Source organism: Urocampus carinirostris, chromosome 13 (genome assembly GCF_059441175.1).
Source record: "Urocampus carinirostris isolate Australia breed hairy pipefish chromosome 13, RoL_Ucar_1.0, whole genome shotgun sequence".
Taxonomy (NCBI): domain Eukaryota; kingdom Metazoa; phylum Chordata; class Actinopteri; order Syngnathiformes; family Syngnathidae; genus Urocampus; species Urocampus carinirostris.
Genome location: NC_142361.1, coordinates 10,400,404 through 10,426,662, shown reverse-complemented (window position 1 = coordinate 10,426,662; position 26,259 = coordinate 10,400,404). Strand labels below are relative to the sequence as shown.

Sequence of the window (26,259 nt, the reverse complement as noted above, 5' to 3'; positions counted from 1 at the left end):
GGCATATTGATTCATTTCATAATGACTTGAATCACAAGTCCTTAGCTTGGCCTTGATGCTAGGTCCTTAGCTTGGCCTTCTTGGCCTTGCTTGGCCTTTTGATGCTAGGTCCTTAGCTTGGCCTCTTTGATTTTTGCATTTTGGAGATGGAATATGAGCTTGCTCTGTCCACTCCACGCATCGGCCCGGTATTGCAGTACCTCCGGGAACGGTGCATTCGCAATGATCGCAGCAAGGCTTTAGGGCTAGGACCTTAGCTTGGCCTTTTGGCTGAGAGTAAGTGTCCCGGCTCCTAGGCTTTGTAGCGTATTATGAACTGACCGATAACGGATAATGGATAATGAATAACGAAGATAGATCAATAACCCTTAAAAACCCCCACAATGTTTGGTGATGGAACAAATAATAAAATGTGATAATAATAAATAATTAATACAACAATACAAGTACCAGTGTAAGTCCAACACCTTCTACAACATAAATATATGTTAAAAAATTGTCTAGGCAAAGTGAGAAAACAACAAGTGTGCAAGAACAGAAGCATGTGCAAATGTTCATCATGTGGAATGAAAATGAAGAGCTTAAGATAAATAGTACATGCATGCACATTACTTATGACAATGAATAAATCAAGACCGGAGTCAAGTGTGTCCATACGTTCCAGATATTCTCTTTTAAAAGTTGAACTTGCCCTAGTAAATAAGAAGAGTCACCGGCATCTTGTTTCTTAGCACAATGAGTCATTGGTCTCTAGTGGAACATCACAAGCCCTCCAAACAATCGTAACACTTGATAATCAGAAGAAAAAGAAGAAGAAAAAAAAGCGTAGGTGGCACATTGGGAGTTAACCCAAGAGAGCCATGCCATCAAGCCCTTTTATGATGGCTACGCGCGAGAGGCAATGCCGCTCCAGACGTTAATTCTTACGAAAAGGTGAAGGGCAGCGTCTTCACACGCTGCCTCTTTTTCACCTCTGAGGCTTGCTTATGACTCACGCAGGGGAACCAACTCTTGTGAAGTTACCCTGTTAAAAATCGCACCTGCTTCACGTATCAGTAAAACCTTAAAACAGGCATGACCAACATAAGCATCCAACCCATCGGATGATTGAATCCATCCGCCAATAATTTCTGAGTATGTCAAAAAAAAAGAAGCGAATCTCCAGGTGGTAAGAAAAAACATACTCATTGGGAGTACGTGAGATAGAGAGAGAGAACGAGCGAGAGAGAGAGAGGGGGGGAAGATTGAAAGAAAAAGAGAAAAAAAGCGAGACAGAAAAAGAGAAAGGAAATCGAGAGAGCAATAAAGAAAGAGAAGAGATACAGAGACAAAGACAGAGCGAAAGAAAGAGAGAGAGAGAAATATAGGGAAAAAGAAGACAGAGAGATAGAAAATGAGAAAAATAAATAGAAAGAGAGAGACTGAAAGACAGAAAAGGAAGAGGGAAAGAAAGCGATAGAAACATATACATAGAGAGAGAATGAAAGAGAAAAATACAGCTTGAGTTGTTTTGTGAGAGGCTTGGCCTTGGCCTGGTGACATCAAGTGGACACATTTAAAACTGCAGCTCATTTTTCTCTTACATTTCCTCGACATTGTCTAGTGGGTCAGATTAAAACCCTTTGCTGCATCCGCTGCTCTTGTTCATTTATATCAAAAGTTACTATTAAATAAATTAAAACCAAATTCTATCTCCGGCCTTTAAGGGGCAGTGTTGAGTTTGAACAACGTGGTGAGTTGGTTCAATTGTACAACTGAATACACTCAACTGTTAAAATAAACCCTCTGTAACACATTCAGTACCAAACATGAACTTTTTTTTAAATAATGTTCTGTGTTTAGAAAGGATCCCTTGTCATCTGTGATTCCAATATATAGAGTAGGTTACTAAAATAAAGCACAATAGTGAAAAAAAGCTAAAATATCGGAGTTGACGTTCCTTTACTGGTCAAGCCAGCTTAAGATCGGGCCCCAGAGCTAAACTTAAATTTGACTTCCCCGCCTTAGATAACCCCCAAAAACTCTATCGACTTTTTGCAATTTATTTGCATTACCAGCGTAAGCAATGAACAAGGAAAGAGACGTCTTTACGTGCCAATAAAATAAAGGCTTGTGCATCCCTTGACAGCTTTTATGACGCCCTGCTAGAAAAGATGTCCCTGATATTTACGAGGCGCAGTCTCGGAGTCGGTGAAAATACGGCGACAACGTGAATATATGGCACGAGTGTCTGGATTGAAGCTCTGAAAAGAGAACCCACTCGACTGTAATATGTGTTCTATGTTTTCCAGGTAATCCTCATGTTGACCAAATATTACGACTTCAGCACTGGCAGGGTGACGGAGAGTTCTTTGTGGAGGTAAGCTCAACTTGGAACACGGTAACATTTTGGAAATGCTCAAATTCAGGGGTGGGAAAACTTCTAACTCTGGGGCGCTTTGGGTCATAAATGGAGTTAGGCCTGTAGGAACAAATAGGTTGATTTCCTTGATGTTTTTGTTTTCGCTGAAACAAAGTCTTCATACAAAATCTAGACATTGGTAAACTATACTACAACTGCAATGATTAGCCTATGTTGATGGCAAAAATTGATAATAGAAATAGGTAGTGTTGGGCACATTACATTAAAAAAAAGTTAGTTATAGTTACTTACGACTTCTTCTAAAAAGTAACTGTGTTAGTAACTGAGTTAGTCTACGATAAAAATAACTAACTACCCGGGAAAGTAACTATTTCGGTTACTTTAAAAAGAAGTTGAAGAGCAGTATTTGTGTCAGTTAAATAAAGAAGCACAGACAGGTAGTTGTGGTATAGAACTTTGTAATATTTATTGTACTTCACCAGCAACAGATGTGTCCTCCACTTGAAGTGCAACAAAAATAACTAGTAAACAATATCATAATATCACAATCAGCAATAAACAATATAAAGTGAGTTTAATAAATTAAAATTTAACTCAAATGGTCCATTGTAGAGATGGGAATTCCGACTCTTTTTAGAGAACAAGCTTTTTTGGCTTTGCGCACTAATAGCAAAGAGCTGGCTCCCAAATAGCTCTTTAGGATATTTTTGTTGTTTGATCCACGTATTCCCATTTATATGTATTATTATGGAGGACTTAAAAAGGGGGATAAATAAAGGAAAATTATCACGTTAACACTGAAAAACAAATTAAATTAGTTATAAAACGACATGGGCGTCAAGACGGCTGGGTGGTTAGCGCAGCCCCACGGTGCGGAGATTCAGGGTTCAAGTTCAGCTACCGCAGCCTCCCTGTGTGGAGTTTGCATGTACTCCCCATGGCTGCGTGGGTTTCCTCTGCTTTCCTCCCACATTCCCAAAACATGTCAGGTTAATTGGCCGGTCCAAATTGTCCCTAGGTTCAGGGTGTACTCCAGCACCCCCGCGACCCTAATGAGGATAAACGATACAAATAATGGATGGATGGACGGATGGATAAATGGAAGAAAAAGATAAAATACAAAACAATTTGAACCTTTTTTATACTTAACTCTTATGACCATTTACAAGGGAAAAATAGCAATTTGAAGGGAACCGGCCCTCGATAGACCTCCAAAAGCCGGCTCATAAAGTTGTATAGTTTGCGCATGACACGAGTCTGTTTCAGCCACATTCACCAATTTGCCTTTTATTTCGGCAGAATTAGTAAATAATGTATTTTTAATCGCCATTTAACTATACAGTATTCGTTATTTTGAATGATGACTTTATCCCAACATCATGAGGAACTCAGAGGAGAGGGAAAAACCGTGCCGATGAAAGCAGCATCAGGTGTGTCGGGACATGAAATGAAACGATCTGCATTTACATAGCGCTTTTCAAGTCAATGAAGACTTCCCAAAGCGCTTTACAATGTGCTTAACATTTACCCATTCACACACCACTCACACACCAATAGCGGCCGTGCAGCCATGCAAGGCGCCAACCTGCTCATTGGGGGCATTAGGGGTTCAATGTCTTACCCAAGGACACTTCGACATGTAACACGGAGGAGCCGGGATTCGAACCTGCGATCTCTTGATCCCAAGACGCTCTACCTCCTGAGCTAATGCCGCCCCTGCCCCCACATGCCGCCCGTGGTGTTCTGCAGCCAAAGTAGCGGTGTTTTAACGGCGAAAAAATAATTAGTTAGATTACCCCGTTACTAAAATTACTGACATTTGGTTATTTGTAACGGCGTTATTCCCAACCCTGGAAATAGGCAAAATAATTCCATTATTGACTACTGTCACTGTACACATTGTTTCTGCAGTGAGGTATTTCTACATGAATATAATCCCTGCAATAGTGTCTTTGTCTCAAGCACCAACTTAAACATACAGAAATGGCATGTCAATATTATGTATGCGTAGGAATACATGTAAACATTGGCCATCTTTTACCCTGGATGAAAACTACCCACAATGTTTGCAAAGCAGATCTTACCTATCATGGCAATAGCTCGGTGACACGTCAACATTTAAAGAGCTTGTCGGACAGTTGAACGAAATGGAGTCAGACTCTTCTTGGTTTGATTCAAGTAACGTTCAAGTATATAGGGTTTTGATGACATGCATTGTACATTTTATATGCGTCAATATGGTTATTGGAGAGAGCTTGCGCTTTATGCCTGACTCTGCCTGACAAACATAGTGAATTTAAATGCATGCAACAAATGTCAGTTGTTAAAATGTTTTAAATAATAAACGTATGTTGTTAAAACTGTTTATTTTCAACTGTAGAGAATTGCTGTTTTTATGTTGAATATTTTTTTGTTTTTGTTTTCTGTTCTATTGCTATTAGTGAGCCAGTTCTTGGTTAACAGGGATAAAAAAATGCTTACTTGATTTTAATTTATTATTTATTTGCCTGTCCCTATAAGTGTTCAGATGTTTATTTATGGATTTATGTCTCTACTGAGAGAGCACTGTGGCTAATTGGTTTTATATATGCGGGATGTTGATTTAAAATCTGTCTGTTTCATTGTACCCATTTTTCTTGTGTTTATCCTTTTTCGGTATAATTAAATCAACTAATTATGAATATTACTCATATTATTTGACTGATCATTTCAAAAGTCATTGACTAGTTGACTATGTGGTCGTTTGTTGCAGCCTTAAACAATAGATTAATACTGTATAGTTCTAAATAGATGGGTTTCCAGGTACCCTTGGTGTCTTATGCTCTTGACATTTTTCCTGTTGGAATACAGAATTCCCTCGGTTATCGCGGTTAATGGGGACGAAAACCACCCGGGAAAAGTGAAACTCCGCGAAGTAGCGACTCCCCTTCAAAAATGCTTAAAAAAAAAAAAAATAAAAAAAAAATATGTATATATATATATATATATATATATATATACATATATATAATTATTTTTTTTATTATTGTTTTATTTTATTATTATTATTTTTTAGACCCGCAAAGCTCTGAACCCACGAACGTGGAACCGCGAAGTAGCGAGGTTCCACTGTACATAGCAATCAACATTGATAGTGATGCAGTATTTTTTCAATGGTTAAATAATCTCTTCTAAGTGAAAGTTACGATGTCGTGCAAGGACAAGACAAACTCAGAGTAAAACAACCATGCATGGTCCATTAACGAGATACCTTTGCTAGGAAAATTAAAGTAAATTGGAGGCAAAGATCCTTACGAATTACAACTAAGCAACTGGAATGCCAAATTATTTTTGAGTTCCGATCAAACATCATGGACCCACTCTCTTCAGTGTCGAAGAAACTGGATATCATACACATGTAAATGTTTTGGGATAAAAAATGTGATTGTGTCTGCATGTAAACATAGCAAATGTGTAGCTACTGGCTATCAAATATATGCATCATGGAGCCAAAACCATAGTGGCCTGACAACTAAGTGTACAAAGTGCATAATTAGTCACATTTACTTGAGTAATTTTGGTAAGTTTTATAGTTACAGGAGTACAGTGGAACCTCGGTTTTCGAACGCCTCTCAGTTCGAAGAAATCGGAGTCCGACCAAAAATTTTGAGAAATTCTTGCTTCGCTGCTCGGTCAAAAAATCGGAGTTCGAACGCCGGTAATGCGTGAGTGCGTACGCTGGAGTGCGACCAACTGTTATCGCGTGCGGATGTGCTTCATTTTGCTTTCGCTTTTAATATAGGTGTACGGAGTGTTTTAACCCCTAATTATGCCTCCGAAGAAAGTCAGTGCAAGCAGCAAAGTTGTTACAGGTGAAAAAAGAAAAATAGTGCGTACAACTATTGCATTTAAGAAAGAAATAATAGCAAAATATGAAGGATTTGTGCGAGCGCCTTCTGCTGACCACCACAAAGGTAAGAAATCTTATTCATAATTCTTTTCGTTATCCTTTTTTTATTTTTACACTTTCATGTTAGCATAATCTTTCGTACGGAAGATTACGATAACGCGAACGTACGATTAGCCTGGGTTAGCTTTATGTTTACCGGTACGTTAAACATTCAAGGTAAACATTCAGGGTGTTGGAATGGAGCCCAACATTCAGGGTGTTGGAACGGAGCCCCCTTTCCAATGAACCACTCACCACTTGTTGTGGAGACCCGGGTGCTAAATGACTTGTAAACGACCTAATTTTTTAAATTTTACACGATCATGTTAGCGTAATCTTTCGTGCGGAAGATTACGATAACGCGAACGTACGATTAGCCTGGGTTTGCTTTATGTTTACGTTAAACATTCAAGGTAAAATTCAGGGTGTTGGAACGGATTAAAACGATTTACATTATTTTTAATGGGAAAAATGATTTCGGTGATCGAACAAATCGGTTTTCGAACAGGGTTCTGGAACGGATTATGGTCGAGAACTGAGGTTACACTGTATTTTAAAATCCCTATACTTTTACTTGAGTAAATTTGTGAAGAAAAAAACGGTATATTATTTCCGCTACATTCTAAAACATTGAAGTCGTTACTTAGTTACGTAATAAATCCCCTCCATGTAAGTACGCGTCTGTCTGTTGCCACTTTTATTTTGAGGCAGAACTCCGCCAGGCTCTACTATGTTCAACCAATCAAACGTAGCAGCCTCGTCAAATGACCATATTCCACTTCAGCCGACTTCATAAACACAGAAGAGGAGGAGCACCCCTGGCCTCTCATCAATAGCATGTTCCCTTTAAACAAGGCCCCAAAACATCAGCTACAATATGCAATGTCTCCTTTGTTCGAGTTCATAGGCTAACTTGTTGTTCTGCTTGCAGAGCCTGTTAAGATAAGTATTGGGGCTTTAAATGTGTTACTTAGTGCTACATGTTTATTTATTTGATTTATCTTACTTTTATTTGATTGATTATTAAAACACTTGAATTTATGTTGCTTATTTTAATCTACTTTTAATTAAATGTATGTTTTTGGTTGATTGGATGGACTTTGATATTCCGATGATCTGATTGGTTGTTTTAAAAAAAATCAAAAAATACGACGTTGCTACAGTTACTCAATAATTTTTTCACCAAGTACTTTTTTACGTGTACTCAATTAAGTATATGACTACTTTTACTTCTACTTGAGTAATATTATTCAGAAGTAACAGTACTTTTACTTGTGTTAAAGTTTTGGCTACTCTACCCACCTCTGATTAGAACGTGTTAACTGTTTCAAAATTATACAAAAACTTTCTGCAGTGAATCAGTGGATCAAGAGTATATCCATCTCTGGTGATCTTATAGATCTTCCCCTCAACAAATGCTCAGTTTTCCTTCCTTGCTTCCCAATATGACCTTTTGAATGTCAAAAAAAAACGTCTTTGTTTTCTCATAAGTCCCTGTTAACCATCTTTGTAGACTGAAGGGTCATCTCTGTTTGGATGTCTTTAAGGGACTCTTGCTTTTGTTGTATGTATGTTAGTGGTAAACTGAGGCAGGGGTGTTCAAAATATTCAAGTCAAGTCATGTTTATTTGTATAGCCCTTAATCACAAAGCGTCTCAAAGGGCTGCACAAACCACAAATTATTGCAAACTACAGACTACCATTACACCAAAATAAGAATGGTTAAGAATGGTAACTTTGGAATGAATTACAGGATGAGCTCAAACAATGTCCAAATATTCACCTGTTCAAATCCAGATACAAAGAATCAATCTTGTCAGTACAAAGAGGAAGGAATTTGGGTCTGAATGATAGTCAAGGATTAGAACTATATTAGAGAAAATGGGTGGTTTAAGCCCTACATCAACCTTGTTATAATTATTGTTAATAATATTGCAATTACTGTGATCATAACTGATTTTAACTGTTAATATCCCCATTTTTATTATTGTCATTATTCTGATGTCTGAAATACATTCAATGATACAAAGCATTAATAAGTTAATAGATAGCTAAAACTAATTAATCTCGTATCATTATAAATATTGTGATAATTATTATTATTATTATAACTTATGTGATTATGACATTTAATATCATTTTAGTATTAGTATTATTGATATCAAAATATTGTTAGTGAGCAGCCTTATACAGTCAATAGATGGGTCAAGCTAATAATTAAGCTTGTTATAATTTTAACTATTATCGAGACTATACTTTTTGTTGTTGTTACAGGTGTTATTGTTGTCATCAATGATATGACTGTTCTTATTGGCATTGTTATTATATTGCTGTCATTATTAAATTATACAAATTCATTACAATCTACAGTAGATCTATATGTATAAACAAACCAGTGAGGCGAATAAACAAGTTGCTGATGATGGTGAAAACTAAACAAAAACTAAATCAATGGAGATACAATCACATAGAGATAACTTTTAATAAGACACAAAACAGAAATGCCAGCACATTGCTTAGTCCAGGCAGAAAAGTGGAAGTTTTGATGCTGAAGGTATCAGGCTCAAGCTCCCGTACCTTGTTTTTTTAATGCAGAGATCAAGACACTCAAGAATGGTGGTCCTGCTGCCTGGGGGCGGAACCCCTAAGGCAGCAGGTTCAAACATACTCATATGAAGGAAAAGACACACCACATAGCAGTCAGTTGTCATCATGAGTACCGATGAGAATTATAGTTTTTAAAATAGATACTCTTGTTATATAGTATGCTGAGAATGGATGGAGACAGCAAGGATAATGATGATGACGGTGAAAGTGGTGATAATGATAACGATGATGATGATTACAGAGAAACTGTGCATCCACAAAACGTATGTAAATATGTATATTCTTGAGCTATTTGTTATATGTAAATACAAAGGATATATATAAGACACAATTATTAAGGAAGTAGAGTAGGATCAAACAAGCATATGCTTCTTCCTGGTCCCTTTCGGACATGTTACGTTCACATTGTTTTTCTTTTTTGACCAGTTGTTTTGTTTTATTTTTATTTTCTCATGTTTGAAATAAAGTTTTATTCATTAATTTATTCATATGTATTGACAAAACCTGGTACAAAGTAACAAACAAACAATGAGGCACACAACAAATGACATGTCCAAACAAAATAAAATTGAACAAAGTCCAAACCAGAAAACAAAGGCAAAAACCTAGACATGGTAAATGCAAGGAGCAAAGTAACAAACTAGCAAGTGCACACTAAACTAATAACAAAATGGCCCAACAAGAAACCAGCAATAAAAGAAAACAAATGTGGCGTGGCTTTGGAAATGCAATAAACAAAGTAACAAACAAAAACAAGTAGGCGCAAACAACTAACAAAAGAAACCAGAAAATGGGAAACAAAAATAAACCAAAGGGTAGATATGAGGAAATGAAAATGAACCGACGACGTGTGCTGTCCAATATGTCAATATAAAAAGAGAGGATAATTAGGAACAGGTGCGTGGTCACTGTACACACCCGTCCAGCAGAAGTCCAAACCTCTGGTGGACGGAGGTCTACGAGACCCTAAAAACAGGAACTATAATGACGTCATCGGAAACCCACCAATAGGGTTGTGTTTGCGATAAATCCAACAGACATGTGGGGGATTTTTTCCAACATACATGTACAAGTGATTTATTAGCTTGTGAAACCGATAGAAGCCAAGCAGTTACTAATTAGCTGTGCTTAGCCCTCTCCTGTTAATTTGTCCAATCATGTTTACAAGCAATGATGTGTAGTAAGGGCCCGGTCACACAGCCGTTTGCGTCTGTATTGCGGGTAAAATTTTGCGATTTTCAAAATTGGCTAACCCGCTGTTTATCCGTGGTATGCTCGCAAAACAGACGCCGGCGACTGTTCCGCTTCCTCATCGCGTCAGTTCCACGTCCTTTCCGCGTGTGGACCACGGGTATAAAAGCTGCCGAGCCGGGCTGTAGAAATCATAACCGCTCAAGACACAGTCCCGTGAAGATCAAGATTTCAAGCTATGGCACCGAAGAAGAAGCCAATATGTTATTATTGTATCCATCCATCCATCCATTGTCTTCCGCTTATCCGAGGTCGGGTCGCGGGGGCAGCAGCGTTAAAAGGGAAGCCCAGACGTCCCTATCCCCAGCCACTTCTTCCAGCTCATCCGACGGGACCCCGAGGCGTTCCCAAGCCAGCCGAGAGACATAGTCTCTCCAACGTGTCCTGGGCCGCCCCCGGGGCCTCCTGCCGGTGGGACATGCCCGGAACACCTCCCGAGGGAGGCGTCCAGGAGGCATCCTTATTAGATGCCCGAGCCACCTCAACTGGCTCCTCTCAACGCGGAGGAGCAGTGGCTCTACTCCGAGTCCCTCCCGGATGACTGAGCTTCTCACCCTATCTCTAAGGGAGAACCCAGCCACCCTGCGGAGGAAACTCATTTCGGCCGCTTGTATCCGGGATCGAGTTCTTTCGGTCATGACCCAAAGTTCATGACCATAGGTGAGGGTAGGAACGTAGATGGACTGGTAGATCGAGAGCTTTGCCTTTCGGCTCAGCTCCCTCTTCACCACGACAGACCGGTACAGGGTCCGAATGACGGCAGACGCTGCACCGACCCGTCTGTCGATCTCCCGTTCCATCCTACCCTCACTCGTGAACAAGACCCCAAGATACTTGAACTCCTCCACTTGGGGCAAGACCTCCTCCCCGACACGGAGGGAGCATACCACCCTTTTCCGACTGAGAACCATGGCCTCGGACTTGGAGGTGCTGATCCCCATCCCGGCCGCTTCACACTCGGTTGCGAATCGCTCCAGCGAGAGCTGAAGATCACGGGCTGAGGAAGCCAACAGCACCACGTCATCTGCAAAAGCAGTGACGCAATGCTGAGGCGCCTAGAAATCTGTCCATAAAAGTTATGAACAGAATCGGTGACAAAGGGCAGCCCTGGCGGAGCCCAACCCTCATCGGGAACGAATCCGACTTATTGCCGGCAATGCGGACCAGACTCTGGCACCGGGCATACAGGGACCGCACAGCCCGGATAAGACTGTGCGGTACCCCATACTCCCGAAGCACCCCCCACAGGGCCTCCCGAGGAACACGGTCGAATGCCTTCTCCAAGTCCACAAAACACATGTAGACCGGACAGGCAAATTCCCATGCACCCTCAAAGACCCTGAAGAGTGTATAGAGCTGGTCCAGTGTTCCACGGCCAGGACGAAAACCACACTGTTCCTCCTGAATCCGAGATTCGACTTCCTGGCGGACCCTCCTCTCCAGTACCCCTGAATAGACCTTACCAGGGAGGCTGAGAAGTGTGATTCCCCTGTAGTTGGAACACACTCTCCGGTCCCCCTTCTTAAAGACGGGAACCACCACCCCAGTCTGCCAGTCCAGAGGCACTGTCCCCGATGTCCACGCGATGTTGCAGAGGCGCGTCAACCATGACACGCCCACAACATCCAGAGCCTTAATGAAGTCTGGGCGGATCTCATCGACCCCCGGGGCCCTGCCACCGAGGAGTTTTTTGACAACCTCGGTGACTTCAACCCCAGTGATACGAGAGCCCAACCCAGAGTCCTCAGGCTCTGCTTCCCCAGAGGAAGACGTGCCGGTGGAATTGAGGAGGTCTTCGAAGTACTCCGCCCACCGATTCACGTCCCGGGTCGAGGTCAGCAGCGCCCCATCGGCACTATACACAGTGTCGATGGCACACCGCTTCCTCCCCCTAAGACGTCGGATGGTGGACCAGAATTTCCTCGAAGCCGTTCGGAAGTCGGCTTCCATGGCCTCGCCAAACTCCTCCCATGCCCGAGTTTTTGCCTCGGCAACCGCCAAAGCCGCATTCCGCTTGGCCAGCCGATACCTGCCAGCTGCTTCCAGAGTCCCACAGGCCAGGAAGGCCCGATAAGACTCCTTCTTCAGCTTGACGGCATCCCTCACCGCCGGTGACCACCAACGGGTCTGAGGGTTGCCACCGCGGCAGGCACCGACTACCTTGCGGCCACAGCTCCGATCAGCCGCCTCGACAATGGAGGCGCGGAACATGGTCCACTCGGACTCAATGTCCCCCGCCTCCCTCGGGACATGGGCGAAGTTCTGCCAGAGGTGTGAATTGAAACTTCTTCTGACAGGAGATTCTGCCAGCCGTTCCCAACAGACCCTCACAACACGCTTGGGTCTGCCGGGTCGGGCCGGCATCTTCCCCCACCATCGAAGCCAACTCACCACCAGGTGGTGATCAGTTGACAGCTCCGCCCCTCTCTTCACCCGAGTGTCCAGAACATGCGGCCGCAGGTCCGACGAAACGATGACAAAGTCGATCATCGAACTACGGCCTAGGGTGTCCTGGTGCACATATGGACACCCTTATGTCTGAAAATGGTGTTCATTATGGACAGACCATGACGAGCACAGAAGTCCAATAACGAAACACCACTCGGGTTCAGGTCAGGGGGGCCGTTCTTCCCAATCACGCCCTTCCAGGTCTCACTGTCATTGCCCACGTGAGCGTTGAAGTCTCCCAGCAGTACGAGGGAGTCCCCAGGGGGCGCGCTCTCAAGCACACCCTCTAAGGACCCCAAGAAGGTTGGGTACTCCGAACTGCTATTTGGTGCATAAGCACAAACAACAGTCAGGACCCGTCCCCCCACCCGAAGGCGGAGGGAGGCTACCCTCTCGTCTACCGGGGTGAACCCCAACGTACAGGCGCCGAGCCGTGGAGCAATTAATATGCCCACACCGGCTCTGCGCCTCTTACCACGGGCAACTCCAGAGTGGAAGAGAGTCCAACCCCTCTCGAGAGGACTGGTACCAGAGCCCAAGCCGTGCGTAGAGGTGAGTCCGACTATATCTAGTCGGAATTTCTCAACCTCACGCACCAACTCGGGCTCCTTCCCTGCCAGAGAGGTAACGTTCCATGTCCCAAAAGCCAGTTTCTGTAGCCGGGGATCGTCGCGCCAAGGACCCCTCCCTTGGCTGCTACCCAGCTCTCTGCGCACCCGACCCCTTTGGCCCCTCCTACAGGTGGTGAGCCCATGGGAAGAGGGTCCCACGTCGTCCCTTCGGGCTGTGCCCGGCCGGCCCCCGTGGGTAAGGGTCCGGCCACCAGGCGCTCGCCAGCGGACCCCACCTCCAGGCCTGGCTCCAGAAGGGGGCCCCGGTAACCCGCGTCCGGGCGAGGGAAATCGAGGACCAAAGTTTTCTCTCATCATTAGGGGTCTTCTGATCTGCGTTTTGTCTGGCCACTCACCTAGGACCTGTTTGCCATGGGTGACCCTACCAGGGGCTTAAAGCCCCCGACAACATAGCTCCTAGGATCATTGGGACACACAAACTCCTCCACCACGATAAGGTAGCAGATCAAGGAGGAGGTTATTATTGTAATCGTTTTTCATTTTTATTTTATTATCTTGTTATGAAATGAAAAGAAATGTCAAGAAATAAAAATGGATTAAGACGAGGTCACTATGGTGACGGGGATCCATGTTCACCCCTTGACGTCTCGAGCACAACTGACGTGTGCTCAGCAAATCGCGCTGTATATACACGGAGAAAGGCTGTGTGACCGGGCCCAAAGGCTGTGTGACCGGGCCCTAAGGTCCATGTCTGGTGAGGCACAGTCACATCGACAAATAAATGAACGTACTGTACAGGTTATTCATCATTAGATTGGCAACATTTAACATGTTTTGTTTTAACATATATGTATTTTCACATAACTATATACACAGAGTAGCAAGGAAACAATAACTTTTAAAATGTTATTGTCTTTTCTTTATGTGACGGGGTGTCGATGAGTTTCCGTCCGATTAATCCACCCCGTGGTCATGCAAGAGTGATTTGCAACAATCGTGAGCGTAAAATACTACATTGTCACAACATAACACAATGATTGTATAGTGTAATTTTAACAAGAATATTTCAAAAATATAAAAAAAATATATTTACAGACTACCCTAGAACACACCAGAAACACGAGCGCAGCCCGTAACAATTCACCAAATGTACAAATTACAAAAAAGAGGAAGTAAGATACGGAAAAAAATGAAAGTGCTTTAACTGCAACACAATGGGACAAAACACGCAGTGGTGGATGAGTTTGCGTCTGATCAAACTGTGCAAAGGCCCATACAGCAAAGCACATGAGCGTACGCACACATACACATATGCAAGCTTAATAAAAGTTAATCTTAATTGATTAATCAAAAATAAACACAAATACAAACACTAAATTTAAGGAGTGACTGAAAAGTACACCACACACAATACAATAATGGCAAAACTCACCCACCAAGCGATGATACAGGACTGATCTGAAGCTAACAGAGCCATGCTAGTGAAACTGTGTGCCACTGCTATGATTTAATCATGTATATTACACTCCGTTACATTTACAAATAAATGAAGTCCATACGCCAAACATTTTCAATAAAAGCATTCATAACTCGCTTGTCTTATGCTTTAAGTAAAAGTTCAGAATGGAAAACATGAATTTTGAGACGTAATCCTCCATTTTTTGGGGTAAAAGCCAAGCAACGCGTCAGCACTATCCGGATGACTGCAATTGAATTGCTGTTAGCTTGCTAATAGGATTTCTTCTATTGATTGGCTCCGTGGGAGTGCGCCAAATCAAAATCTGTAGTTGTGGTCTCGCTATCGCGCCCTGACACAAGGCACACAGTTTGTCTACCACCCATCTCTGGGGCGATAATGACATGAGTGATTCCTCGGCTCTCACTCTTACTATTTGATGGTGAATTGTGAGAATTCAACGATTCAGAAAAAGAAAGTCCAACAATTTTGATATTGTATGATGAAGAATTTTAACAGGGATGATACTGTGAACCATGTGGAATATCACCATTTAATACACTATATTTTAAGATGTATATTTCCATGATGAACTCACCTGCCTACCTTGACTACATGTCAATGTTTTACAAGGGCTTAAAAAAGAAAATAGAAAAATTGAGAGGTTTTGCTTGTGGGCTATCCATTCAAGATTACTTTTGGTTCTGCGCATGCTTGAAAGTGCACAATGTAGTTCCATTTGTGCATGTGTTAAACTAATTGAGCATCTTGGTAGGTATCTCTTTTTGCTTTAATGAGACTTGCTTGAAACTACTGGCTTCAAAAAATCCCTCATCTTTATTTGAACTCAGTCTATCCTACCTCAATTGCATTTGCAACTCAAGGTATAAGAGATTTAAAATATATGTATCTATATATTTATTCTTGGAGGAAGGTCAAGTTAAGCTAAGTAAAAGTCACTCCATCCCCAGCAGTTTAATCCCATCTGCGCCTATTCACGCATGTGTGAACATATGCAAAACGTAACTCCTTCCCATCGTTTGGCATAGCATAACAGTTAGATGTTTTTGGAAAATAAACAACAATGTGCACAGCTGTGTCCAAAACACTCAGACCATAAGAAAAGTTGTAATGACGAATTGATCATTGAACTGAATTGAATTGTCTTCTTTGTCATTGATATCAACACAGTGAAACATTGAATGCAATGGGATTAGACACGTCATTCCAGGGTAATTAAGACTTTAAAGAAAAAAAGATAACAGACTATCATGATATTAAGAAATGAGTGCATTAATTGAGAATCAGATAAATGTCAATCTATTTTTGAAGGCATTCATCATTGTACAATGTTACTTTGAACTTTTCCCCAAATCCAAATTTCTGGTTTGTATCTGTAATATTTGACTGTTTTTCTTGTACTCCATAATAAGTATATTTATGTGAATTACAGGGCTGCAATTACCAATTATTTTTATACTCGATGAATCGGTATATTATTTTTTCGAATTAATCGATAAATTGGATTTATTATAAACACATTTTAAGATGGAAAAACAGTGCACAAAACAGCAGACTATTCTGTAATATTGAACAATAAACAAGTCCAAGTGATTTCAAAATAACAAAAAACAAAACTTTGTCCAAACAAAAGCTATATACCTAAAAATATGTAAACACTTTCTCTATATCAACTAATCCGAAGATCATATTACTTTTGGAATTTATCATACAAAACAAAAACGAAGAAACAACAACAAATTCCTTGCATGTGTGGCAATTTCTCTTAGCCACAAAGAAAAACAGAACACAAAAATATAAACTCAGTTTTCAAAATGTTGTTAACGAATTTGAGTATTTTGCATGTGATGACTATTCCCAATGTGCTAAATTTATACAATTTGCCTTAGAATCTGCCCCTTTTGTTGAATTAAACATGACATTATTATGATTATTTTCCTTTTTATTTGATTTATTGTATTTTTTTTTTCAGATTTTTCTCTTTGTATCTCTGCTGCACTGTCTGTTGCCCTGGACATTGTTGACTTTGTAGTCAATTTTGGTTGTAATGATGCAATCTTAGATTAAAACATAATATATTTTAACGTCTTAATGAGCTGCCGGACAGTTGATAAACTAATATGTGTCCGTACGATATCACCACATCTCATCTCATTTCATCTCATTAGCTGTATTGCTTATCCCTATTAGGGTCGCGGGGGGGCTGGAGCCCATCCCAGCCATCTCCGGGCAGTGGGCAGGGGACACCCTGAACTGGTTGCCAGCCAATCGCAGGGCACACGGGGACAGACAACTCACTCGCTCAGTCACACCTAGGGACAATTTGGACCGGCCAATTCACCTGAAATGCATGTCTTTGGAATGTGGGAGGAAACCGGAGTGCCCGGGAGAACATACAAACTCCGCACAGTATGGCCGGCAGCTGGATTTGAACCCACGAAGAAGGTTCCCACGACCTCAAAACTGTGCCGCACACGCGCTAACCACTGCGCCGCCGTGCTGCCCATCACCACATTATGCCACATATAATTTGAAAGCTCTTGGGATTCCAAATAATTCCAGACTATTATGAAATGTAATCACCACGTAAACTTGACGATCACGATAAAGCTGGGGTAGCTCACCAATAACCTGGCAGTCATCAAATGAGTTGAATGTCCTCAAAAATGTCTTCGTTACATCCAGGACAGTCCAGACAATCCAACTGTGTGAAGTATTTACTCCTTAACACACGATAATGCCGATAGATAAATGTAAAAAAAATCCGCCTAAAAGCATTTCTGCATTTTTGGACATCACATGTGGTAGGTAATCAGCTTGTTACACAACATAACTTACAAACTTGTAAAATTATTCGTTAGCCTCTGTCTTTTTAAAATACCTAGCGCTTAAAATAAAAAGAAAATAACGCTTTTTCAAATTTAAACAACACATGTTAACTCGTTACTAGCATTTTAGTACACGGCTGGTTTATTTTGAAGCGAAATTAAGTTTTTGACCATCAATAAACCAATCAGTTTTGGGAAACGTTTGCAACTTCCGGTTCCTAGCAAGCACATGTTGTTTTTTCTTACATTCTGAAGACGCATTGTGCTTTGCGCGTAAAAACAGAGTGTGCAATAAAATTGACCGCTTTTATGTCGACAGGTCAGTATGTATGCATTTGAAAAGAAATGACTTAAGTATCTGTAGCCCTTACTTCAAAATTCAAAGCGTCAACAGTTTCAAAGTCAAGTAGAAACATGCACCCCCGAGCCTCAACAGTAATAACAATACTATGTCAGTTGTGAACTCTCAATGCACGCTACGCGGCACATTCTTGTTGACTTTGATAATTAGAGAAATATCCATTCATCTAGCAAATGACTCGCTGACTTCTGCTGTTGCAATTTTCCGCCTGCCCGACGTGCTTAATGATAGCATCAGCGTCGGAAGCGCTAGGTGTTGCCGCGTCCTCTCCGTGTTCACAGTATCTCCCTAATTGAATTTCAGATCCACCGATTACGGCAGCACATACCAGAAACTTAACGAGAAAGCGGGGCCCAAGACCATCCTCAGCTACTTGTACGTCAGTCCCAACAACAAACGCAAGGTGAGTTTTTTACCCCGGTGTCGTAAAGAGCTGTGGACGCGTGACTGAAACACATTACCGACGCTCTCCTACTTACAAACATTCAACTTAAGCAAAAGAGTAGATACCATCATTTTTTTCGGGATGTCAAAAAATCCGGACATTGCTGTATGTTAGATTTTGTATCGTGTGCACCTTTTTCCGAGTACAGGATAGTACTGTAGTGCTTATTTCCACCGCGTGGCGCTGTGAGAGGTCACCCAGCATCCATACAGAAGAAAGAAATCTGTCTTCTACTTCCTGGTTTGTGTGTCATCATAACAACGTGTACACTAGAGTGACGTCATCCACTCCGCTACAAGCACCCCTAGGGCATCATGTCAATCTGTTAATAAACAACGAGGTAGACTGCTGGAAGTGTGAATTTCCCTACGGGGATGAATAAAGTATCTATCTATCTATCTATCTATCTATCTATCTATCTATCTATCTATCTATCTATCTATCTATCTATCTATCTATCTATCTATCTATCTATCTATCTATCTATCTATCTATCTATCTATCTATCTATCTATCTATCTATCTATCTATCTATCTATCTATCTATCTATCTATCTATCTATCTATCTATCTATCTATCTATCTATCTATCTATCTATCTATCTATCTATCTATCTATCTATCTATCTATCTATCTATCTATCTATCTATCTATGTCTAGTGCGCTAAGAACTTTGACGTTAAAACATACAAAATATAGCACTGAAGCAACTTACAAACACATTCAAACTACAGATGATCGTATGGAACCTAACTTGTTTGTAGGTCGGGCAGCGTCTGTAATTAGTTACAGTTACTATTTTTTTCATTTAAAATTTGACCCAGTCAACCCTTAGATGACTGACACAAAAAATAGAGCATTACTGGCTTGGATACAAAGATAAAAAGGAGGGAGAATATATGCATGAGGAAAACTTCAGCTACCTCTTAGGCTGTGATTAAGACGGCGCCACCGTAACTGTTTTACTTGTACTTTGCAGATAGGTACAAACATGCCCGCCCTTCCTAAAATGTTACTAGTCGATCGTGATTTGTGTGTGACAATATGGGTAACGCTAAAATATTCGGCAATAAGAGAATAGAGAATAGAATAGAATATACCTTTATTGTCATTGTTACAAAATGGGTTAACATATTGTGACAACGAAATTGGGCATAAGAAAACGTCACCAGTCATTATCTACTCTTGACAAGTAACACAGTTACAGTTCATGTTGTAACGGCTGGTGAGTTATAAAGATTCAATAATAACGTGTTACAGTACAGTATATTACGCACTATGAGGTGTATAGAATTATAACACACATCCCCAAAAAAATATCTTTTGTGTTATTTTTTCATATATAAGGTGCACAGAATAAAAACTACAGTAAAAGCTAAAGTTCCACAAAAAATATATAAGTACTGTATTTGTCCATAGATTGATCAGTCAGAAAATATCGCCGATCACATTTGCATTACATTAGATGCAACGGGAATCAAATCCAGATTGCAGTAGGGAGATGAAAAATCTTAGCCTCTAGATCCAGGGGTCAGGACCCTTTTTGACCAAGAGACATGTTTTGATTTATTTTTCCCATCTGTATATTTTAAGACAAAAAAATAAAAAAAAAGAACGCCAAACCCGCTCTTCAGACAAAAGCTAATCCTGATGCACATTTTATCTCACTGTGGGACGTTAAATGATTTGATAAAATCTATGAAATAATAATATTGCCATTGCCTGTGTCCCATATGAATATAAATATACCCACACTTTTTCTCCCTCCCGCAGTGACTTCAGAGTGTTGAGGCTCCATTTTTGTCCCAACTAATGGATTAAAAACAATGTTCAGGCAAAACCATTATGTAAAAATACTAATACAAAATTCTCCAAACGAGGATACCAAATATTTACCATCAGTGCAGACGGCACTGGGCAAATGAAAATGAGTGTGCACGCCCTGTCTGTAGCTCTAAACACCGCTCATCTAATCAAATTGCTCTGCACTGCCTCAACATGAGGAAAATTAAGAAATCTTGAGAGGAGCATTACAAAAATATGCATGTGTGAATGAGCTAGTAAGTTGTCTGTCTTTGTGTGGCCTTTGACTGGCTTGCAACCAGTTCAGGGTGTCCCCTGCCTACTTCCTGAAGATAGCTGCCATGAGGTCCAGCACCCCAGCAACCCTGATGTGAATAAACTGTTCAGAAAATGTATGTATGTATGTAATATGCATTTTCAATTGTATCCGTATATAAGGAACACCGGATTATATGACGCATGTTCAAATTTCTACCCAATTTGGGGTTTTTAGAAACGCCTTACAATCCGGAAAATACGATAATTGCGTTCCTTTATAACGCGTTTGCCCCAGCACTGTTGGTAAAGAACTTCAGAAAATAAAAATCTGAAAAGTATCCAGCTTGTCAAGGCTCATCATCGCCTTGCGCGGGTTTGCCATCATTTCCTCAGCAAAGCAGCCACACGGGGCGGCAGCGTGAACGTGAAGTGCACCCTGCGTGAGCGCAAATGCACCCTCAGGCATGGTAGCTGTCAGCTTGGCATGCTGATCCCCGCTGTCTCCTTTCTCATCTGCTTTCAGATCATGTTGCTGACCGACCCGGAGGTGGAGAGCAGCCTGCTCATTAGCCTGGATGAGGGGGCATCCTATCAGAAGTACAGCTTAGCTTTTGATATCCTCAGTCTTCTTTTCCATCCCGAGCAGGAGGACTGGATACTGGCTTACAGCCACAACCAAAAGGTAACGCCCAGAGGCTGTCGGAAGGTGTCAGAATGGCAGAAAAAAAACGAGCTAACACAATCTGACTGGGAGCAAAAGGTGATTCTGAAGTGCGCTCGTTAGTTCTGCCAGGGACTTGTACATTGTGCGTACCGAGAGTGTTGCTTTGAGATGTGAGTGATCTGAACTTGTGAATTCAACATCAACTTGGCCCTAGGCCTTTGGTTTGATCTTGGGATTGGTGGGGACCAAATCATAATGTAACCCCACCCGGCCAATACAACCGACACAAATTATACATTGACTATGCTCGCATGTATGTCTACAAGGCATATGAGCAGACACCCTATCACTGCTTTAAAATCGCCACATACTATTGAATCATATTTCTTGGCCTGTGCAATCTTGAAAATATGCAAAGGAACACTTTCCCAAGACATTCCTTTTTGTCTCAGGCCTTTAAACCTCTCAAAAGTTTCCTACTGTATTTCTGGGGAAAATCCATGTTTTAATATGAAGTTTGGAGATTTGGCCTTAGGTGCAATTTCCTATGACATCCCCTTCATCTCTACTAAACATTCTTGCTGCTTTCAGGTTTCTTGTTACTTCAGCTGCCTTTATACCTTTTAGACTGGAGTCATAATATCACAGAGGTCAACATTTTCTAATATGAAATGAAATGAAATGAAATGATCTGCATTTATATAGCGCTTTTCAAGTCAATGACTTCCCAAAGCGCTTTACAATGTGCTCCACATTTCCCAATAGCGGCCTTGCAGCCATCTAAGGCGCTAACCTGCTTATTGGGGGTATTAGGGGTTCAGTGTCTTACCCAAGGACACTTCGACATGTAACACGAGCCGGGATTCGAACTGGGATCCCTTGATCCCAAGACGAGTGCTCTACCTCCTGAGCTACTGCCGCCCCAATATGTGGTCAGTGTGTATTATATGACGTGATGTATTCTTTGACTGCTAGATGGTCCTGTATTGTTTCATGCAACCCAAAAAAGGGTAAAAAGCACAAGGAAGAATGCAAACTAAGTTTTTTTCCTGCCTATCTTTTCGTGAGGTTTTTGGGTACTCATAGCAGCAAGATGGCTGACAATTATGTCAACTCCCTTTAGGGGAGGCTCATCTTATGTATAGTAAATGCTAATTACTCGACCTATATATTCCTTTATATTTCATGTATATTTATTTCATGTATACTTGCTTATTATTTACACCAAGATCATACATTTTTAATGAATCCAGCGTTATTTCACCACACGCTGACTTATTTGATGACCTTTTTTCCCAGTAAAATTCAAGAATAAGATTTATTAACTTCCTTATTTCCATACATTTTACCTCTTATTCGTATAATATTGAAGTCAAAGTGGTGTGCAGTTATTATTTTTGTCTATCATACCATATTTGAACTTGCCTGTCTAAGTAGAATAAAACACATTCTATAAAAACAATCCTATAATATAACAATTCTGTCATTTAAGATAATAATGTTAATGTTATTTTTAACTGTTGTTTTCCATCTACAATATCAGGCAATTCTGCTGAATTTAAGTATAATTTTTTTTTTTACATATTACAAATTATTTATGTAATTTTCATTGTTTACATAGTTTTTTCGTAAATTAAGATATATATACTTAAAATGAGCAAACTTGGCAGGTAGTATTTTGAACATTTTTATCTTATATTAAAAAAACATTCCTTAAAAGGTAAGTGTTTCCACATTTTAACCATTATTTTGATATCTTACTAAAATTCTTAAAACTAAAAAGAAATAATTTGTCAACTGCTAAATCACAAAAATAAACACATTTTTAAAAAAGTAAGGGAAGCATCTTGAACCCCAAGGCAAACAAATAAAACTCCACCATCGGTTTGAACCCTATTTTTGTAATTGTCTTCAAATGTTTTGATATGAACATTAAAAAAACTTCAAGAAAGTTCTCTAGCCACCGTAACAAAACAGTGCATGAAGCTCTTCTGCTGACTTCAACATAGTGAAATTGTGTGAAAAAAATATTGTTTATTGTTGCTTTTCATCTGAGCAACACAAACGTGTTTTTCAACAAACAACTGATTTCCTCTCCCTGAAATAAACGTACAGATTGGTGATTTTGCCAATGCCAAAAGGCTACAAGGGGTGGAATGGACGCTGCTTGGTTGTACCATTTCCCATTTGATGGTTAGACGGACACACCAGAGACAACCGTCTGTGCACAAGCTGTTAAAAAGTCAATTTTCCAATTTTTCCTTTTTAATTCAACCACTTGAGAGCCGTAAACACGCACCTGCTAGCACGTTCCGGGGCGTGTTATCATATTTTCCTAACATGTCACGTCTGCTTTGCCTCTCCCGACGTTCATTGCAAATTGTGTCTTCATGCTAAAATGTAACCGCCGGTAATATTACAGACAAAACAAACCGGGGTGGGTTACCGCGCCGTGACCTTGCAAACAACAGTACGTGATACAGTGGCACCTCTACATATGACCTTAACTCGTTCCAGGATAGAGCTTGTAGCTCAAATTACTTGTGTATCGAGCACATTTTCCTGGATTAGATAATTACAAGTCTTGATCACTAAAACCCATTCAAATAGAAATTAAACATAAAAAATACAGCAATGGGATAAACAAGATGATATCAACGAAACAAAACGAAAGTTTATTAAAATCTCTTACTGTGGAGGGACTCGACTTGCCGTAACAATGATGCTCAGGTGGTGAGGGGGTGAATGAGTATGAAGACAGACAGGATACGTAAGCACTTCACACTTAACTTTGAAATTACTGTAATGTTAAATCAACATAAACACACATTTTTTTATAGCAAAACTGCCCTATTAGCTGAACTCGCAACGCTATTACTTTCAACAGATTTTTTGAAAGTAAACGTATCCGAGGATATGTCTGTACCTCCCTTCAAAATGTGTAATGTGTCAATAAACAGACACAAGTCAAGTCATCTTGATTTGACTAGCCCTTAATCACAAGGAGTCTCAAAGGGTTGCACAGACCACAGATTATTGCAAACTTCAGACTATTATTACACCATCCCCTGATCGAAAACCTACATCAGGGCAAAGAAAACTCAAAAACCTCAACATGAGAAAAATAAAAACCTTGAGAAGGGACCGCACATGAGGTTATCATGACCAGGCTGCAATGGATGTTGCAATACACAGACATTGTCAACATGTAACATGGATCATTTATACGCTATGAATTATAAGTGTGTTTTAAGCCTAGATTTAAACAGTTCCACTGAGGTCGCAGATGAAAGCTCAGTAGGGAGAGCATTCCACTGCACCGGGGCCCGAATAGGAAACGCTCTTGAACCTGCGGATCTTCTTGGCTTTTGGGACGAGTAGTTTAGTATTATCAGAGCGAAGGCGAAATAGAGCTGTCACACAACCAGTTTCCACATTTTCTGGATGTTTTATTGTTTTCAACAAAAGCAGAAAATTCATCCGACTTGGCCAGCACCAATTCAATCTTTTTTTAAGACACCAGCTTCTCTGATTCGTCCTTTTTTCTCCAGGAATATAACATCCCTCTAAAATTAATGCAACTTTGTGATTGGCACTCGCAACTTCCCAATTTTTTGCCTCGGCTTGGGCACTCACGAACACAAAGGTTGTGTTTTTTTTCATTAATTTTTGCTACCTGATGGTGGGAAGTGATGAGCAAACAGGACCCAGCTGATAGCGGTAAGCAGTCACCGACTATCTCGAGCAATCTCTAGTGGTAGCCTCTGGAACTGCTCTTAAACTGTATTTTCCTTCATAAAGCAAGACTTGTGTATCGAAAATCTCGTGTGTAGAGGCCACCGATATAAAGAAGTACCTCTGTATTGATGTGTGTGAGCCTTCATTAGTTGTCGGAGGGCTCGCTGTCCGCTTAACTCAAAGGCGCAGACATCAAACCTCGACCCCCCTCATTCGCCGATTGCAGGACTTGATATAGAGAGGGACGAGCAGGCGAGGTGCGAAAAGTGAGATAAATGGTGCGGGTAGGAGATGAAAGCCTGCTGGACAAAATTGTCCACCGACCCAATAAAAATGCGCTAGACATGTTTGCCCTGCGGTCATCCTGTATGTCTTTGTAAAGCTCAATTTTAGCGCTTCTTTCATCACTCCCGAGGCGCGATTACTCTCGGATTGGTTTCATTTTCCATGTATCGATCGTCTTGTCTGGTCTTTTAAACGTTGTGATTGCTGAGATGAGACAAAAATGATGCGAATCCTTGTAAGAGCCTTGTGACGCTAACGGGGAAACTGTCTGAATAGTTAAATGGGTGTTTTTGCGCTCCCTTAGCTTTGAGTTTTCAGGCAGAAAGCTGGTCGACCTTGATCCGAGCCGCAAGGCAAATGTGCCAATTAGATTTGTCCCCTTAGCATCATAATGATGATGTAACCGCATGGTAAGTATTGGGCCCGTAATTTACCTAGGACGTATCAAGTTGTCTTAGCCTCTCTTTTAAATGAGTGAAGTAAAATCATTCACTTATTAGGGAAAATGAACCACAATAGGGCCGCAATGAAAGAGTTTGGGAAGAGCAGCATGCCATTTGAATGAGACAAAGTCGCCCTTTGAACACGAGCTAATTTCAATTAAGCTAGAGACAGAACATGACACTATCAGATTTAACTGCAATTTAATGAATAATTCCAGGACTTTTTTCCCCAAATTTTGCAAAATGTCAGCATTACTAACCACCAGCCTTAGGTGTGTTGCTGAAAAATGGTAATTAGTTACGGTTACTAGTTACTTTATTTCAAAAGTACTGAAGCCACTTATGCTGAAAGTAACTATTTAGTTAGAAACCGCATATACTTCCATTGAAGCCGACCCCCTAAGACTGAATATAAATAGACAAATAATAAAATGAATATATGAAAACGTGTACACCAACCTTTGGAAACTGAAGAGTAAATGCTTTACATTATATTTATTTAATTCAGAATCTAATTCAGTGGTTATTGATTCAGCCAGCAGGTAGTGTTCACGGTTTCCCACTCAAAAATTATTCAAAATGGCCTCGTAATGTGTCCAGAATTTATCATAAAGGAAGCAATCCTATAAACAAAATTTAATTTTATATTTAAATCATCATTTTTTCAGTTCATTGATATGGTTAATGATTAATCAGTCCAGAAAGAAAATGTTGACACAAGCCCTTGCAGTTTTAAAAAATGGGAACGGAGAAAGACATTTGGTAGCAATAATGAAATTACTGATCCA

General features: G+C 40.7%; 1 protein-coding gene and 1 pseudogene across 1 annotated transcript in view; both read left to right on the top strand.

The window, feature by feature from the left end:
• The window catches only part of LOC148353706 (VPS10 domain-containing receptor SorCS1-like), a 166,225-nt gene that overhangs the window by 43,968 nt on the left and 95,998 nt on the right, over positions 1-26,259 (top strand). The window contains exons 2-4 of the mRNA XM_088350634.1: positions 2,292-2,359; positions 18,138-18,237; positions 20,865-21,023. Of these exons, the coding sequence (XP_088206760.1) occupies positions 2,292-2,359; positions 18,138-18,237; positions 20,865-21,023 (327 nt within the window). The remainder of the gene's footprint in view (positions 1-2,291; positions 2,360-18,137; positions 18,238-20,864; positions 21,024-26,259) is intronic.
• Positions 63-222, top strand: LOC148353708 (U2 spliceosomal RNA; annotated as a pseudogene).